Raw genomic sequence first — 17,635 nt, forward strand, 5'->3', positions numbered from 1 at the left:
TTTGGTTTTCAGCTTTGATCATAAATAATGAAATCTCAGTTCTTTTATTACTTTGGTAGTCACAAGATAATGTAGTGATCCTTGTTTTCCTGCAGTATAGTCCCAGCTTTTTTTCAAGAATAAGTAAATTATTTATCCAGTCACATAATATTATTACTTCATTAAATGAATCCTATTTTATAATTGTAGATTTCTCTATCTGTAGTGTGACCATTTCTCTTGTTAACAACCACAATAATATTGCTTACATAACAACTATTCCACAGGCAAATGGGTCTCCAAATGTTTGGAGTTGTGCATTCCCACAGTAAAATATTTTGACCATGATACTCTTTGACAAATATTATGTTTAGAAACTATATATGTCTGTCAATATATTAATAGATTGTATACACTGGAGAAAACAGTTCAAAGTAGAAAAATTATACAAAACAGTGAGCATAAGTCTTAATATTTTTCCTGCATCCCATAGGGCTAGGTATCTTGCCCACTCCCTCAGATACCATTCTGGAAATACGTTATCTAAACTAGTGCATCTCAACTGTTAATGTGCATATGAATTATTGGGCAGTCTTGTTTTTAGTACAGATTCTAATTTAGTATGTCTGGGGGTTGGTCTCCTAAGTGATATTAATGTTGCTCATTTAAGAAACACTCAACTTTTGAGTAACAATAATTTTTAAAAGAAATAAATGTTTAGACAAACTTATGCTATTACTTTCCAGGAGGTAAAACAAACAGCTAATTTGAAAGCTGACTTTCTATTACCATGGGCATAATTAAGAAAAACTATTTTTTAAGCCAAATAATAATCATTATACACATTAATCAGTATCATCAAAAAAATTTATATAATCATCATGACTAGGCATAATCTAGCTAAAATGAACATGATACAAAAAACTTGATTTTGTTTTCATACACTGCTTTTCTATCATCAAAGATAGCAGTGAATAGAAAAAAAGAAAATAAGGACATATTAATTAAAACATGTATTTTCATGTGCTTCCAACATGAAATTAGTAGAAAGGAAACCTGTAGTTAACACATTTATGTTAACAATTCTAACACTCTGTTTAGTTGTGACATAAATAAATGCAAAGTGAGTATGTCTAAAGTGTACTATTTTTAAAGCCTATTTTAAATTTACATAGCCTTAAAAGGTCCAAACAGTTTAAATGTTCAGGACCATACATATGAAACTCAGGCAAATTCAGAATAATTAAGAAAGCAGGGGCTGGGGATGTGGCTCAAGCGGTAGCACGCTCGCCTGGCACGCGTGCGGCCCGGGTTCGATCCTCAGCACCACATACAAACAAGGATGTTGTGTCTGCCGAAAACTAAAAAATAAATATTAAAAATTATCTTTCTCTTTAAAAAAAAAGAAAAGAAAAAGAAAGCAATTTGGTCTTATTATTAGTCTTGCAGCTCCCTAAAAAAACCCTGAAGTTCCAATAACACTGACTGCATGAGAACATTTCAGTGTTTACTCTCCAATAATTTCCAACAGTCGAATATACCACACAACTAACATTATACTGAAATTTCAGTTATTTACCTTGTCAATCATTTTTCTTGCTTCCACTTCCTCACTGTTGGGATTCTCTAACTCAATGGTATATGTACCCTTGTCACTTTGGTCATCATCATTATCCTTTTCAGAAGTAGCAGAAGTAGCTTGATTTTTTAACATTTTATCCATCTCCTGGCTTGGTCTGTGCCCAAGACTCCCTGAACTTCTTAATAATGCAGTTTGTAGGAAGGGTATTGACACCGATGGCTCCTCTGATTTCTGTTTTAACAATTTCCCATGTGGAACACCATGCCCCCCTCTGTGATGCGCAGAGCTAGTCTGTAAAGACAAAGAAACCACTTTGGCATCTGCTATTGGAGATTTTGTTTTTTCAATTTTTGTATGTAGTGTAGAGTAAGTAGTTTCCTGATACAAGACTCCTGTACTTTGAGAATATGACCCTCTTTTTCTGGTATGGTCTTCATTAAAGAATGCAGTTATAAAAGAAGTTTCACTTACAACAGCCTGGTCTTGATGCTTTTCAGGAGCCTGCACCTTCTGTAGCTTTTTCTGCTCTGAATGGTGGCGCCTTAAGTGTTCCTCAAGAGTTGCACGTTTGCTACAGCGCCTGTGAGCCCCAGCATTCTCTGAGTCACTTTGTGTACCATCATCATGTTTATTTCCTACACAGAAAAAGAGAAATCATATAATAGAGAAGAAAATAATCCCGTGTAGAAAGTTAGAAGTGCATACAAAAGTGCTATTTGTTTTGACCCCTCCCCTCCCCTTTCATCCAAAGTCATATGTTCTTTTCAGTAACAGGCTCTGAAAACTTCCCTCAATTGCAATGGTTATATTCAAATTTTATCAACCAACAATGGGGGCCTTTATAAACAACTGAATAGGACTGCTTTTCTTTCTCTAAATCTCAACTTTATAATGATTAATTGATGCCTTAGTAGATAAATGATACTATGATCTGTCATAGTTTGTATTTGTAATGTCAATAAATATTAATTTTGCCTTCAAATATTAACAATTTTAACAATAAAAATGACTTCTGCATTTGAGAGGTAGAAAGATAAGAAAAACAATGACATCGCTAAAATGATTATACAGAAAATAAAATACAAATACCATAAAAATGTGATGTGATGATCAATATTTTCCAAAGTTCAGTATGCCTTTCCTTTTTAATAAAGATTCAAATCTGTAATTCCCCCTAATTTTTCCTATAAATTTTTCCTGTGTTGTTCTAATTATGAGAATATTTGAAAATTGCATTTGTGCTCTAAACTCTGGTACCTTAACAAGTTAAATAAAGCATTCTATCAAAGAAAAGAATAGTCTATCAAATCCTTAAATAAATCTAAGCTCCTATTGGACAAATACTCAAAGGATAATAACTATATTACAATAGTATGAAATTATTAGGAAGTCTAGAGCTATTCTATACATATTTCAGAAATATGTATAGAATATTATACATATGTAAATGGACTTAAATGAAAATGTATTTGGAAGCTATAAATCAATCTAGTACACTGTAATGCACTTTGATATATTCCAATGCTTCCAGGACAAAATCTGATTTTTAAGTTTGTCTGGGTAACAAATTTTAATTTGAACACAAGCTGAATAATGTGTTACTGAACAAAATAATGATGAAAAATGAAAGACTGGAGGAGTGGGAAGCAGAAGACATGACTAATGAAACAGTTAAGTTTTAATGCCCATGAATAAATTTAGATGTCACCAATTAGTGGTAATAATTTAACTTAAGAGGACAAGTTATAAAAATGGAATACATAAAAGGAATGAGAAAACTATAAAGAAAGAATGGCAGTACATGCAGAAAAGGGCGATGTTTTGGAAAAGTGATAGGCAAGGGAAAGAAAGGAAATGAATAAAATTAAAAAACGGGGGTTTGGGGAGTATTTCCACTAAAGGGATAGTAATTAATATTATAAAATAAGATTTGACAAACAAATCTTAAATTCTTTCTTCAAATTATTAACTACTCAAAATGAAACCTAAAAAGAAAAAAAAAATAACTGAATTAATGGAATCTCTGCCTCAGATAATGAATCCAGAGGTCATGGATAGCAGGTAGAACAGAAAACCCAAATAAAACCACTAGTTCAAATACAAAATTCATTAAAAACATTACATACATTTCAAACCTATTTCAATATTATATTGGATACACTGAAAAGGAACATAGTTTGTAAGAGCTGAAAATAATAAAACTTCAATATTTCTTGTATAAAAATGAATAACCTTTAACAAATGTGTATAAAAGTATTTTAATGAAAATATCATTTTATAGACTTTAATTTTTATTTCAATATATAAAATTTGGAACCCAGTAGTATAAGGCCCTTTCAAATATCTTTCTCTTATAGCTTAAGAATAGCCATTTTCTTTTGTTGGAAAATTATTATTCATTCTTTTATTTCTCAATGTTACACAAGACATCTGATCAGAGATCCAATCTCCTGTTTTTTACTTAAAAAGATCCCTAGCAAACTCTCCTCACCAGTTTTTTTTTTTTTTTTCCTCCCTCTGCTTGTCATTAATGATGCCTAAAGACACTGAAATTTTTAAATACTTCTTAGGATAGGTCATCTGTACCTCACCACTATAGCCAAAGAAGGTGCAACTCTCCTAAAGGGTGAAAGTGTATGGGCTTTGTGAACATTATTTTCCTCACTGTCCCAAAGCACGTGCACTTTACTCTTGTAGGAGCAAGATATTTTTGTATTGTTTTGCCTACTTTGAATTTTTGGACTAATAATGAGTACTTGCTGAAAGTCTAATTTTTGAAAAATTGTTACAGACTGTTATATATTTGCATTTATTTATAGTCTTAGTATATCATCTTGATATCCTAAACTGTATAAAACTATTGTCCAATGAAGCAGTTCAGACTTCTGTATAGGGTCAAATGCCATTTGTAAGTCAAGTCTGGAGAAATAAAATGGGTCTATCTTGGATCAAAAATGAGTTAGACTTGAAAAAAAAACATGTTTTTTGATGACTTGCAAAATGGCATAAAGTCAAATCCAAAAGGTTTCCCAGCGGCGACACCTTATTGGAATATATGTCTACCTATTTGATTGTCTAATTCCTTAATTAATTCCTTAGATATTTTAGTTTAAAAATATCTAATGATTAATGTAGTGATACAGATAATTCGGTCCTTAATGACTCTATTTGGAATTAGGCTCACAAAAGTCTTATTCAAAATCACAGAATGTTTTCAAATAATGGCTTAAAAACTTGGGAGTACAATAGAGTAGAGGAAGAAGAAGAGAGAAATGGAAGTGGGAGGGAAAAGAGGAGTGAAACTGACCAAATTTTGTTATGTGCATGTTCAAATATGTAACAAATCCCATGATTATATACAACTATAACGTACTAATCAAAAAACATCTAACAGAAAAGTTATAATGACTTTAAAAAGTTACAAAAGGATTTAACAAAGATAGTTTTAAATGGTACCCTTTTATTAATTTAGATCATACTGTATATTTGATAAGAATGATTTTTTAAAAACAATAAATTTTCAAGTCTGGTACTACCTCTTATAGTAGAGTATCAGTATTACTTATCCAATTAATATAAATCATCAGCTTACAAATGTATGGCTTTTATTGATAAGATTTAACCTATACATGCATACACAGGTCTCAATTATGTATAATAAAGTCTATACGAATTAAAGATTATAATCACATCTCAAAAGTACATATGCCAGGTAACCACTGATGACTACAGTGCTATAATAGGCACAAAGAATTAATCACATTATCTCACTGTCCTGAAATGTCTTAGAAGCAAACCCAAAATAAGAGTGAGAGTACGATTTCTTCATTACTAGACCTCTTATAGTAGGGTATCAGGACACAAAGTAGGCATTAAGCCAGGGTCAGTCTTGCCATGGAGAATGAATTCATTCATTGTTTATTTTAATTACTCTGTACCTATCATATGCTTAAGTCCCATATAAAGTGTTAACGATACAAGTAAAGTAATATATGGTCTCTGACCTCAAAGAGCCATTTTTAAAAACTCATTGACTCCTAACATACAAAAGAATGGCCATTAATAAACAATCATAATTAATTCAAAATCATTCCTTTATATATACCTTATTTAAATAAATATGTGAAAGTAATACAAATCTCTATTCAATTAGTTCTTTTAAAAAAGGAACTGGCATCAATAGGGAAAAATGATCAGCTGATACCATTAGCGTTTAATTATAAAGTTTTGAATATGAACATTCAACTACAATTCTCATAAAGTTTAAATACTGAAAAAATTTTAAATTAGATTAATAAGTATCCAGTAAATATTTGTAAACTCAAGTGTTTCTTAAGTAACCACTAACAACAATTTGAAGTACTCCATCAACAATGTGATTATATTATCCAAGTAGAACTCTTAGCCCATACCTAATGGCTTAAAATTTCTTTCAAAATCTAGATATTGATATTTAGAAGTATCATAAGAGAATAAAACTGGATATATTTTTTTCCTTAAACAAAAGAAGTGATGGGAATTGTCTTTTAGGAAATTCCACTGATGCACTAAATTAATTTGATATTTCCATGGGGGGGGCATTTAATGGCATATATAAAAATTCACAATATGGTTTTGGGAAGAAAATGAAGAAAGACTATTGTGAATAAAAGTTGGACATGAGCAGTGTGGTTTGCTTTTGAGCTTTAAAGTTAAACATAAAGTTTGAAAAAGCAGATGTCTTCTACTATATATTTACTTACTAGTAGTTTGCTAACTATGAAAACTGAATTTTCTTAATTATACAATAGGAAGTTCTGAAATGATCATTCACTTTACCTTTCAACCTTTTCAAGTACACTGGAACATCGCTTTTTATACTTTTGGAATCCTCTTCTGTTCTTTCCCATACCATTTGAGGAGGGTTGTTTTGTGCTAGCCAGTCAGCTACTTTGTTTTCTGGAGCCATCATTCCTGTTTGAATTCCTGGCAAGTCTTGAGTTCCAGGAGATGACTTCTTTGACTTGTGGCGCTGATCAGAAGTAAATTTTGTCACATGGTCTCTAATAGTTACCTTCCCTGGGGTACTGTCATCAAATTCAATGGTAAATGAAGCATGCCCTGCACCTGTTGTATGGGAACTTGGTGTGTCTTTTGTTGGGATTTCATGAATAGTGCTCTCTGTTATTTGTGAAGGTTGCTGGAATTCTTTTGTAGGGATTTCAAAATAACTTGGTTCCCTACAGAAAGGAAAAAGTACATCTTCATTTGCAGCTGCAGACTGCTCCTCAACTTGCTTGGCATCTATGCTGCACCCTAATGAGAAAAATAAGAGAGAATTCAAAATATTTGGGGGTTTCTAGCATTTGAAGGAGACTGACAATGACCAGTGCATTATTTTGTAAGGATCAGAAGGCAGATCATAGTCTGGATGAAAAACAATGGCATTCTATCATAGGACAAAAAAAATGTAACAGAGAAGAAAGAACTTGATTATAAACATGCCATTTAACTAATAGGAGATGCAAGATAAGAAGTAGTAATAGCAAAGGATAGTGAAGCAGTGAAGAAGTGAACCTTTCATGGCTAGGTCCATAATTTTTCCAACTTGGATCTAGAAATTATCAAGGTACAAAAGAAGTGAAATCAAATGGGGCTGGAGATTCAAGTTCTAAAGAAGAATAAATAAATAAATATTAATATATATATATGAAGAGCATGGATTTCCTTATCAAGTCAGCAGGATGAAATGTCTGACACATCTTTAAATAAATGTAGAGCTCCATTGGAAAACAGATACTCAAATGAGGATATAAAGTAAATATGTAAGTCATGTTTTAGAAGTAATGATTCCACTTACCATCATTTACCATTACATTTAGAGACATGACTTTTAGAATGACAGAAATATTACTGATACGTGATTCCTGGAAGAAGACAGACAATCTTATAAAGACAAAAAGAGTAAAGATAAAACATGTGGTTTGCATAACAGCATAGCAATCCAAGCAGCAATATGAAAGAAAAAATAAAAAATAGAAAATTCAGTTGCCTGCCAGTAATCCAGAAGAAAATTAGTTTACATTTCTATATAGTTGAGTATGTACAAGTGTTAAAAATATTTGAAGGAAAGCTGAATTATAAGCCTCAGATTATTAACAAGATGGCAAGCAGAAGGAACAACCAACCCTGGAACACTTTCACTTTTCTTTTGTTGCCTCAGAAACTAATATAAAGGTATGAAAAGAGATGCTTTATAATAAAATACATAAAGGTATATAAATGAAAATGACAGCTAAAATGCTATTTTAAGTACATATTTTAAGTATTTATTAGAGAAAGCAAATACAAAAGAAAAAGTTTGATTAAATTGCCCTGTTGTTGAGATGGTCTATTACCAAGCAAGTTCAAATGAAATATGTTTCTCTGCTCAAAAATCCATTCTGGTTTTAAACAGACTGATAGAAAAATTGTGTACAGAAAATTTATTAGAAAGAAAAGGTAATACAAGGAAATTATGTTGTTTCTAACCCTTAAATTAAGTGAACTGATTGGTCTTTTAAAATACATGTTAAATTTTAATTCATCAGGTGTTAAATAATTGACTTCTTAACAGTACTCTGAATAAGAAATAATCATAAAAACATATGCTTTTAGGTTACAAAAGAATGGGACATTAACATCTCCATGTGCTAATGTGTGGGAAAGAAAACATAAAGCTCCAATTCCAAAATAGTAGTAGTAGTAAGCTGCTCATACACACACACACACACACACACACGGCTAAAAAGAATGCAAAAGAAATATCTAAGAATAATAATTTTCAGTGTAAAATTATCTTTTCCTAAAACTACTCAATTTTGCTCACTACTGAAAATGGAAGGATGATACTGGGGAAAACCCAACATTAACAGAGCAAGGTACAATCAAGAGCAGATAAATGGCCTCAAAAACATTGTATTCCAGTACCACTCAATATATACTAGGAAGCCTTACATATTTCAAAGGCTTCTGAGGACATCATTGTAAGATATCATAATTCAACAACTGATATAAATAACGATGATTCTGAGTTAAGAGAAAAAATTTATACTATACTCAGACTTCTTTGCTCAAGTAGTGATAGGGGTACATGCATTTAACAGTAACTTAGGAAATGGTTAAACTTTTTAAAAACTGTCTGTTGTAAAAGTGAAGTTTGATCACCTGGAAAATTCATTATATGTAGTCAGATTCATTTCCCTGAAGATGATAAAACAAATGAAATGTGTGGTCCTATTAAAAATGCCTAAAAGCAAAATTAATAGGGCTTACGAATTAAGATAGAAAAAAAAAAAACAGCTTTCTTCTTTAGGAATACTGACAACATAGTTTGGAATTTATGAATTTAACATTCATTTATCTTTTAAAAGTCATTTTTGTTATATCAAATTAAACTATATAATATACTAATTATTTGTTTATATCAATATTTTAGTAATCTCAACTACTAGGTTTTAAAAAATTATCTAACAACTGATTATGTTAGAATTAATTCTGTATATCTAAATCAGAAAAGCAACTGGTGATAACTTGCTTATGCTCTGAGGGTATTTTATGACTGGGTGATCTATCAGGGATACTTATAATGCATTCTTCTGTACTAAACTAATATTCAACTAATTTAAAATCACAGACTATAATTATCATGGCTCATTCTGCTTTAGACATCTACCCAACCTAGCCTAGTGAAGTATTTCAAATTATGATTTCTGTGAAACTCCTTTTGCTAAAAACAAGTTACAACTTAAAAGCCTCCAAATTTAGTTTGACTGGATTTTTAAAAACTCACTGTAAAAAGAGTCAAGAAGCTACTACATATAGTATACATGCCTTTTCAAAATGTATACAATATTTAAAGAGCCTTTAAATTAATGTTGAGACCAAAGATTGAAGAACACAGCTATAACTACATTGAAGAAAAATTTTCTTTAGTAGGATTGAAAATATTCACACAATTTCAAGAAAACTGGCTTGCTCTAATGTATACATTTGCTTCTAAGTTTTTTAGACTATGTGTCAAGTTTTTAGGAGATTCTAGACATGTGGACGCACAGAGGGGGATATAAAAAATGATTAGTAACAGACAGGTTTTAATCCTTTCTGAAATATTCACCTTCCATAGTAAGTACCAAGTTTTTAAATTCTAAAAATGGGTATCCAAAAAGGAAATCACTTTTTGTTTTTACTGAATGAGTATACTTGGAGTATAAGTTATTAAATTGATCATTTATATTCCATAATTTGAAACATTTTTTTTAAAATTTAAATTCTTAAAAACACTTTAATTTCAAAATAATCAAATTTAATAACAGTTGATACACATTTCAAACCTGATTTTATAATTTCTGATGAATTCATAGATTATTCCAGTAAGTAAACCTCATCCTATCTTTTAATAAACTGCAAATGACAAATATTAAATGGTATTATCCTTATACTAAAATGACAAAGCAAGCAATAATCTCACTGAACTATTAACCAACAGAATCTGATGGAGCACAAGACATTAAAAAAAAAAAAAAAAAATTCCTCTCTACCAGGTGGCTCTAGTGCACAATGATAGCATGATATGTGATACTTGAAGAAAGGAATTTAGAGATAAGTTGTGGAGAGAAGGCTTACTCAAAAATCGTGAATTAAACAGTATCACATATTAGCAATACATATATACAAATACATCATTTAGAATTTTATATTATTCAATGTCTGTATGTATTGAAACCTGAGGGAGAACAGAACAGGCAGGAATTAGCATATTCTCTCCCAAATTGGAAGAGAACACTATAACAACTGATACTGGGATATAAGGCCCTCTAGAAAAAGTAGAGCAAAATTAGAAAGCTCTGATACATAAAACTTAAAAACATTAAAATCTATTTGGCAAGCAAATGGGAGTCAGTGTAGTTTCTTGAAAAAAATGAAATAAAGATCAGTTTAGCTTTTTAGGGCCCAAACTTAAGTTAGAAAGTTCAATTATGACTTGGTGGGGACAAAAAGGCAACAGAAGTAGGTCGTATATTAGATTGATAAGGTGAAGAAAAGGGAAGACAAAAACTTTCAAATAAAGTAGACATTCTTGATTGTCTTCCAGTATCTTTTTCCTGTTCCTTCTTTCTAAAAGAACGCCAACATTCTCCGGTATCCACTCTTCCCTGACACAGCTCATGTGCTTTAGGGGAAAAAAAACTCCACACTCAGCTTCAAGGCCAACAAGAGTGGTGTACAGATAATCTCCTATGTCTCACCAGGGACAGGTTCATTAATAAGCAGGTGACCCACTTCTGAACCTGTGCGAGGCCAATGAGAAGACAGATGTATTGAAAACTTTTAGGAATGTTCTTCTTCCACATTCTTTGAGGTCTTCTGGAAGCAACCTTTGTTCTTTTCTGCTGGATATGATAGCATTTACCCTTGACTGGTAGGCAACCTGAGTATGAGGGGAAACTCCCTCAGTATGCAACTATTGTGAACAGTTAAGACTGAAAGATGGAGAAACTAGCTAGATGATAACAGTGTTGAGATGATAGTGGTATTCAATCATGTGAGCCAGTAAGTCCTTCTTGTTTAGTACCAGGAAACAGTTCTGTTATTTACATTTGAAGAAATGTTAAATACTAAATAATAATACTTCATGGTTGGGTGTGAAGTAAACTGTGTTGGTGATAGAAACAAGGAAACTGTGATAGAAATTTATTTTACAAAGTTGACAAATTCGGTTTGGGGCACAGTAAGATTGAGTTGATAATGCCAGGTTTCTTAAGATTTTTGTGTCCTGGCCTAATAAAAGCATATCTAAAGAAACAGCATTCTTAATTCTCCAACTAAGAAAACTGTCTCACTTATTTTGTAGAACTATGATCAAAGGTAGAACACTGAAAAACTTCGGATGAAATTATCCTTGTCTCTGTCAGACTAAGTCTTCCATACTGATCCCAGGTGCCAGTTCTGGATCTTAATCTCTTGTTATCACAGAAATTGGCTGTTCAATCCTTCTGTTCTGATGTCTTTTCAATGTCCGTATGTGACAAACAATTGACACCTCCATTTATTTCCTGGAAATCTTGATCTGGTTTATGAACACTTAGTTCACCACTGAACTACTTCATCAAAGATATATTCTTTGATTACTATTCTGAGACTCTGACCCAGAACTATTTCTTCATTCTTGAAGCTGAACATGGTAATCTTATTGCTACTATAATCCCAACAAATTGAGAATAGTGACGTTTTAAAGAAGCTATAATTTCATATCACATTTCTGAACATCGTAGAAATTGTTATGTTTGTGAATCTAATGAAAAGATAAAATCCATTTGTATCTACTACCTTGGTTAAAATTCATTTTAATAATTACTTTAAAATATGTAAAATATCCAGTTTATTAATCTGTCACCATTGAACAATCTCATAAACTAGAAAAAATACTTTAAATAAATTACTTTTTAAAAGATTGAAATTAATAATTTGAGAGTCACTCATAAATAAGAAATTATATTAAAATAATAAGGACATTAAAATAGTCATCGACCTTTTTTTTTTTAAATCAAGCTTTAGAGTAGCAGATCATCTCTTTTCAGAGTAGACAGATTTCTGCTTAGACTACAAATGATTCCCAAAATATCCATGTAATGTCATAGTCATTGAGATATTTTTACCTGATGTTCCAGTTTCATGATTTTTTTCTTCAGCTTTGCCATTTGACTTGAAGTCTATTTTTTCATCCACTTCATCATCCCCCCACCATGACGGCTGTCCATATAATGGAGTACCACGGGGCATAGCAGAAATATCTGGAAAGAGGTAGGAAAAAATCTGCCTAAAGTAGATGAAACAACAACAAATGCTTTCACAGAAGGCTAGAATTGTCTACTTGATTAATCAAGTGAAAAAAAAAAAATCCAAAATGTAATCTAGATAGTTGAAAAATACCCAACAAGTAACAACACTGTTGGTGTAATACCTTACAGAATGTTGGACACAACTAAATAAGTGAACATTAATACTGGCTGATATATATCTAAGCAATATCGTAACAGCTTTTTGTTAAAGTGTTGAGTTCTTTGGTATATAAATGAACCACTTAAAACAAATAGCTTTTGACTTGCATATTTAGACAAGAAATGGTCCCAGTACAAGATGTTTTGTTGAAAGTAGGCAAAAACCAAAGAGGGTACAGTAAAACCAGTCTCATCAGAAATGTCATTGATGCCAAATACAAAAGATTAAACTAGAGTAAATTTTGTCATGAGTAGCCATTTTCTAATTTTTTTAAAGCCTAATGGGAATAGCATAGTAACTATATTTAGTTTTTAGCAGAATATATTTCTTATTTGGACAAATATAATGTCCATCGATTTCAAATTGTTCGTTTAAATGAAATTATTTACACAAAGCATTTTCATAGTTTTTTGACCTGTAAATTATACAATGATATTATAATGATGGAGGATTGGATTAACATTTTTTCTTCTCTTTCAGTTGTCATAATTCAGAAAAATGCAAACAAACATGAAATAAAAAATATTATTGTAAACTACAATTAAATGCAGCATTGGCTGCATTATGATGCACTCTGAAAGTATCATGATTATAAATTATTTTGATAAGCAAGTGGCCAATCTTTTGAGAACAAAGGATATAATTTCTTCAAAATCAAGTATAAATATGGGACTTTCAAGAGGTTAGCTTACCTGAGGCTTTTTCCTCAGTTTTCAGTGCTTCTGTAGGCTTGTGCTGCACTTCTATAGGTGCATCTGCCACCTTTGAATCTGTGTTTTTAGCACTTGCAGATTTTGACAATTCTGATGATTCTGAAGATTTCTGGGACAACTGAAGCTGAATGGTAAACTTCTCATGCTATAAAATACATTTAGAAAAGGAACTGAAACATCCATGAATAAAATCAACACTAGTGAATGGAAGATTGAAAAAAGGAAAAACTTTTACCTTAAGGGCTTCTTCAGGGACCCTCATTTCTCCTCTTACTACAGTAAAAAGATTTGTATGTAAACGGGGCTAAGGAAAAAAAGGACTTCAAAATTCTGGTAATCAAGCTTAAAATGGCCATCAAATGTAATTAGAAACTGTCCTATTTCAAGACTTATTACAGAAGAATTACAGAATTTTCCTTAATATTAAATGTTAAAATACATTTACAATTATAAAATTTTCATTTAAAAAAATTTTATTGTTGTTCTTACTTAAAAACAGCATACTACAGGGACACAGCCACATCAATGTTTAAAGCAGCACAATTCACAACAGCTAAACTGGAGCCAACCTAGATGCCCTTCAGTGGATAAATGGATTAAAAAAAATGTGGCATATATAATAAAAGAGAATAAAATCATGACATTAATACCAAGTGAAATTAGCCAATCCCAAAAAACCAAATGCCAAATGTTTTCTCTGATATAAGGTGACTAGTTCATAGTGGGATAGGGAGAGGGAGCATGGGAGGAAAACTCTAGATAGTGCAGAGGGGTGGCAGGAAAAGGGAGTGGGCAGGGGGTGAGCAATGATAGTGGAATGTGATGGACATCATTATCCAAAGTACATGTATGAAGACATGAATTAGGGTGAACATACTTTATCTATAGATATTAAAAAAATTGTGTTCTACGTGTGTAGTAATAATTGTGATGCATTCCACCATCATGTATTTAAAAAATAAAAGCAATTAAAAAAATTTTTTGTTGTTGTAGATGGACAGAATACTTTTAATTTTCTTTACTTATTTTTATGTGGTGCTGCTGAGGATCGAACCAGTGCTAGGCAAGTGCTCTGCCACTGAGCTGCAGCCCCAGAACAAATTTTTCATTTTTAAATACTAAAAATCTTAAAATTCAGCAAGTACTTCTTACATTAGGCAGTACTAGACTTCAAGAAGAAAATAAGGGTATTATTAATCAGAGCACAAAGACATTTTTAATTTTCACAAACAATATGACATGATTACAATGAAGAAAAAAGCACCTGAATCAAATTATATTGACAGCAAGACACCCAAAAATGCAAAAATGTCTCACAGTGATTACCCAACAGCAAATCCTAAAGTAATTTGATTACTCTTTGATAAGCATAATAAAAATGAAGTTCACTTTGCAAATGCAAAATAAGTGCTATAATGAGGGATCATAGAGCAACCACAACTACCTCTTTGCTCCAGTATTGCATCAGGATCATATTACATTATCAAACAACTGATTGTATACAAATTAAACCCAAGTGCTAGGGATAATGAATGCTTTCATTATGGTACCAAAAGAACAATGCTTCTGTATATTAAAAAGATCTATTCACTAAAGACTAGAGGTCATATTTCCCAACATTACTTAACCCTGTAATGAAAGAACCTTTATATCATATACTAAATTCTATTCTTTTTTATCAATTCAATGCACTCAACAATCACTCCAAGGAAGGAATTACTATTGACCACTTGGGGGGAAAAGACTTCCCAAGCATAATGGAAGCTGTATACATTTTAACATATAAAGTGAAAATTCTGAAATTTTTAGAATTTTGTGGAGCTTTGGAAAATATCCTGCTTAATTTTGTTAATCTTTCTTAAACAGAATCTAGTCCAGGATTTCCTTTCATTTTATATTTCTTCTTAGAGCTTTGAAACAATTTTTTTTTCCTTTCTGTCAGGTACCTAAGCTGATGCATATGGAAATATATATCTTTTAACTAAATATTTTTATTAAAAAAAAAGTTTAGTAACTGTGTTTTAACCTCAAAAAATTCATGAGCAGCTGAAGAATATTCATAGCATTCCTATTTTTTCAATGGAAAAATAATATTTTAAAAAAATTGACAGTCATTTCTATTTATTCAATGGATTTAGCTTATTATCAGGACTTTCTGGTATTTTAGGTTTACTTCCTGTAAGTGCTTGATAGTTTTCCCCCAGGGAATCCCTTAGGCTTAGAGATTAGAAACATTTTTCAGGCATGGAAAAATTAAAGGGCTATCCTTAAGTGCAAATACTTTCCTTCCAAAAAAGGTTCCTGTGTGAAAATGAAGATGATCTCAAAGAATCCTCTGGTTTACATCATGAATTCACCTGAGAACTGTGGTAAACTACTTTTGAGACTGCTCTAGCTCCAGTTTTTATCTCCCAAACTACCATCTTCTTACTGATGCAAACCTAAGAAAGTTGTTTTTGTGTTTGTTTTATTTGTTTGTTTGTTTGGGTACCAGGGACTGAACTCAAGAGCACTCAACCACTGAGCCACATCCCCAGCCCTATTTTGTATTTTATTTAGAGACAGGGTCTCACTGAGTTGCTTAGCACCTCACTTTTGCACAGGCTGGCTTTGAACTTGCGATCCTCCTGCCTCAGCCTCCCCAACTACTGGAAGACAGTTGTTTTTTAACTTGTTAATCGGGGAAAATGACAAACTGAGGAAAAAAATTTTTTTAAATTACTTGTGATATCAAAAAATTTAAAGGCCTATAAAAAAATTTATTCCAAATCATAATTTTTATAGATTTCTCCAGTTTTTTATGTAAGATTATGATTCCCATTCTAAATCAATCCATGATCAATTTATTTAATAAATGTTTAAACAACAGTAGGATCACGGAAATTCATCTGCATACTGGTAAGTTTCTCTTAAGATATTCTCCTTTTACTTTAATGACAAAACTAAAACCAGAGAAATTTTTTAACAGTTTTAGTCATTCCTAGGGATATGTCCTTAAAACATGGAATGTCAGATATCATTGTGAACACATCTTTCAAAACCATTTCAGTCATTAGGCTGTTCCATTAGGGAGGTGTAAACCACTTAGAATAAATAGGGAACAAATATTAATTTAATTTTCCTAATATTACATAATGAACCCTTATTGATAGAGAGCAGATTTTCAGTAAATTTCAAAATATAATTATGTAAATTTCATAATTTACATAAATATAAATATAATCTTTTCTGGAAAACTCTCACTAAAAATGTGATTCTCATAAGTTGAAGACACTGTTGTCAGATAAATAAGAATACTCGAATAAAATTATATAAGAATGGAAATATGTATTTTTATAAAGTAATATATTATGTATATGTAAATTTAAAATATTAAAAATATAAGAAGGAAAACTTTAAAATGTCTCATTAAAAGTTGTCCAAAAACCTTTTCTTTTTGGATCTTCTCATTAGTAATGTTGGAAATTTCTATTATTTACCTGTAACTGATAAGGAAATATACAATTAAGTCAAATTAAATGCTACACTCAACAAGTCTGATCCCAGGAGATGCTAAAGGTTTATAAAGCACTAATGGCAGAAAACTTCTGAAGGGAAATATTTACCTTTTTGTTTAATTTTGTCATACTTTCAGAAAAACAATTTTTATTTTTGCACATAAACATCTTTCCAACTTGTAGAAGACCCTGTTCTACAGGAACATAGTTTTCAAAGGCCTATTTTTAACTTTTCTTCTATCACTTTATTCTTTTATCCAATAGCTCTTTAAATTTCTTAAATTTTGTTTTTTTAAGCTTTGAGAAATGTTATCTATTTTTGAAATTTATAAAGTGTGTTCCTAATCTATTGTGGATTATCAACCATATAAATCAGGAAAAACCTTAACATCTTTGAATGAAAAATTCTAATATTTAATTATGATCATTTTAGCATCTATTATCTGAATTGCTCAAATAGTGCTACATGTAATGCTTTAACAATGTTTTCATTTTATTATTTCCATGTTTCTAGCATGACTAACCTAATCATTTTGTGGGCTATTATACAGCAATGAAAAACTTCGTTGGAAAAATATATGATTCCCAATTTAAAAGAAAATTTAATGACTTATATGATGGGGATAATGCTAGGGAAGGATCTTGCAATTTAACATTTGTAACCAATGTTTAAATAATTTCAACCAATCATGGGAGACTTCAACACACCTCTCTCGCCACTGGACAGATCTTCCAAACAAAAGTTGAATAAGGAAACTATAGAACTCAATAACACAATTAATAACCTAGACTTAATTGACATATATAGAATATACCACCCAACATCAAGCAGTTACACTTTTTTC

General features: G+C 31.2%; 1 protein-coding gene across 10 annotated transcripts in view; it reads right to left on the minus strand.

Moving 5' to 3' along the window:
* The window catches only part of Cep170 (centrosomal protein 170), a 129,695-nt gene that overhangs the window by 55,139 nt on the left and 56,921 nt on the right, over window positions 1-17,635 (minus strand). For 7 of the 10 annotated variants that reach the window (XM_048809219.1, XM_048809223.1, XM_048809221.1 and 4 more), the window contains 6 exons: window positions 13,529-13,587; window positions 13,273-13,438; window positions 12,238-12,372; window positions 6,380-6,856; window positions 2,033-2,196; window positions 1,559-1,852 (listed from right to left, as the gene is read on the minus strand). In XM_048809219.1, the coding sequence (XP_048665176.1) occupies window positions 1,559-1,852; window positions 2,033-2,196; window positions 6,380-6,856; window positions 12,238-12,372; window positions 13,273-13,438; window positions 13,529-13,587 (1,295 nt within the window). The remainder of the gene's footprint in view (window positions 1-1,558; window positions 1,853-2,032; window positions 2,197-6,379; window positions 6,857-12,237; window positions 12,373-13,272; window positions 13,439-13,528; window positions 13,588-17,635) is intronic. The other 3 variants (XM_048809227.1, XM_048809225.1, XM_048809226.1) reach the window with 1 other exon arrangement.

The sequence above is a fragment of the Marmota marmota genome, unplaced genomic scaffold (genome assembly GCF_001458135.2).
Source record: "Marmota marmota marmota unplaced genomic scaffold, marMar, whole genome shotgun sequence".
In the NCBI taxonomy this organism is placed as follows: domain Eukaryota; kingdom Metazoa; phylum Chordata; class Mammalia; order Rodentia; family Sciuridae; genus Marmota; species Marmota marmota.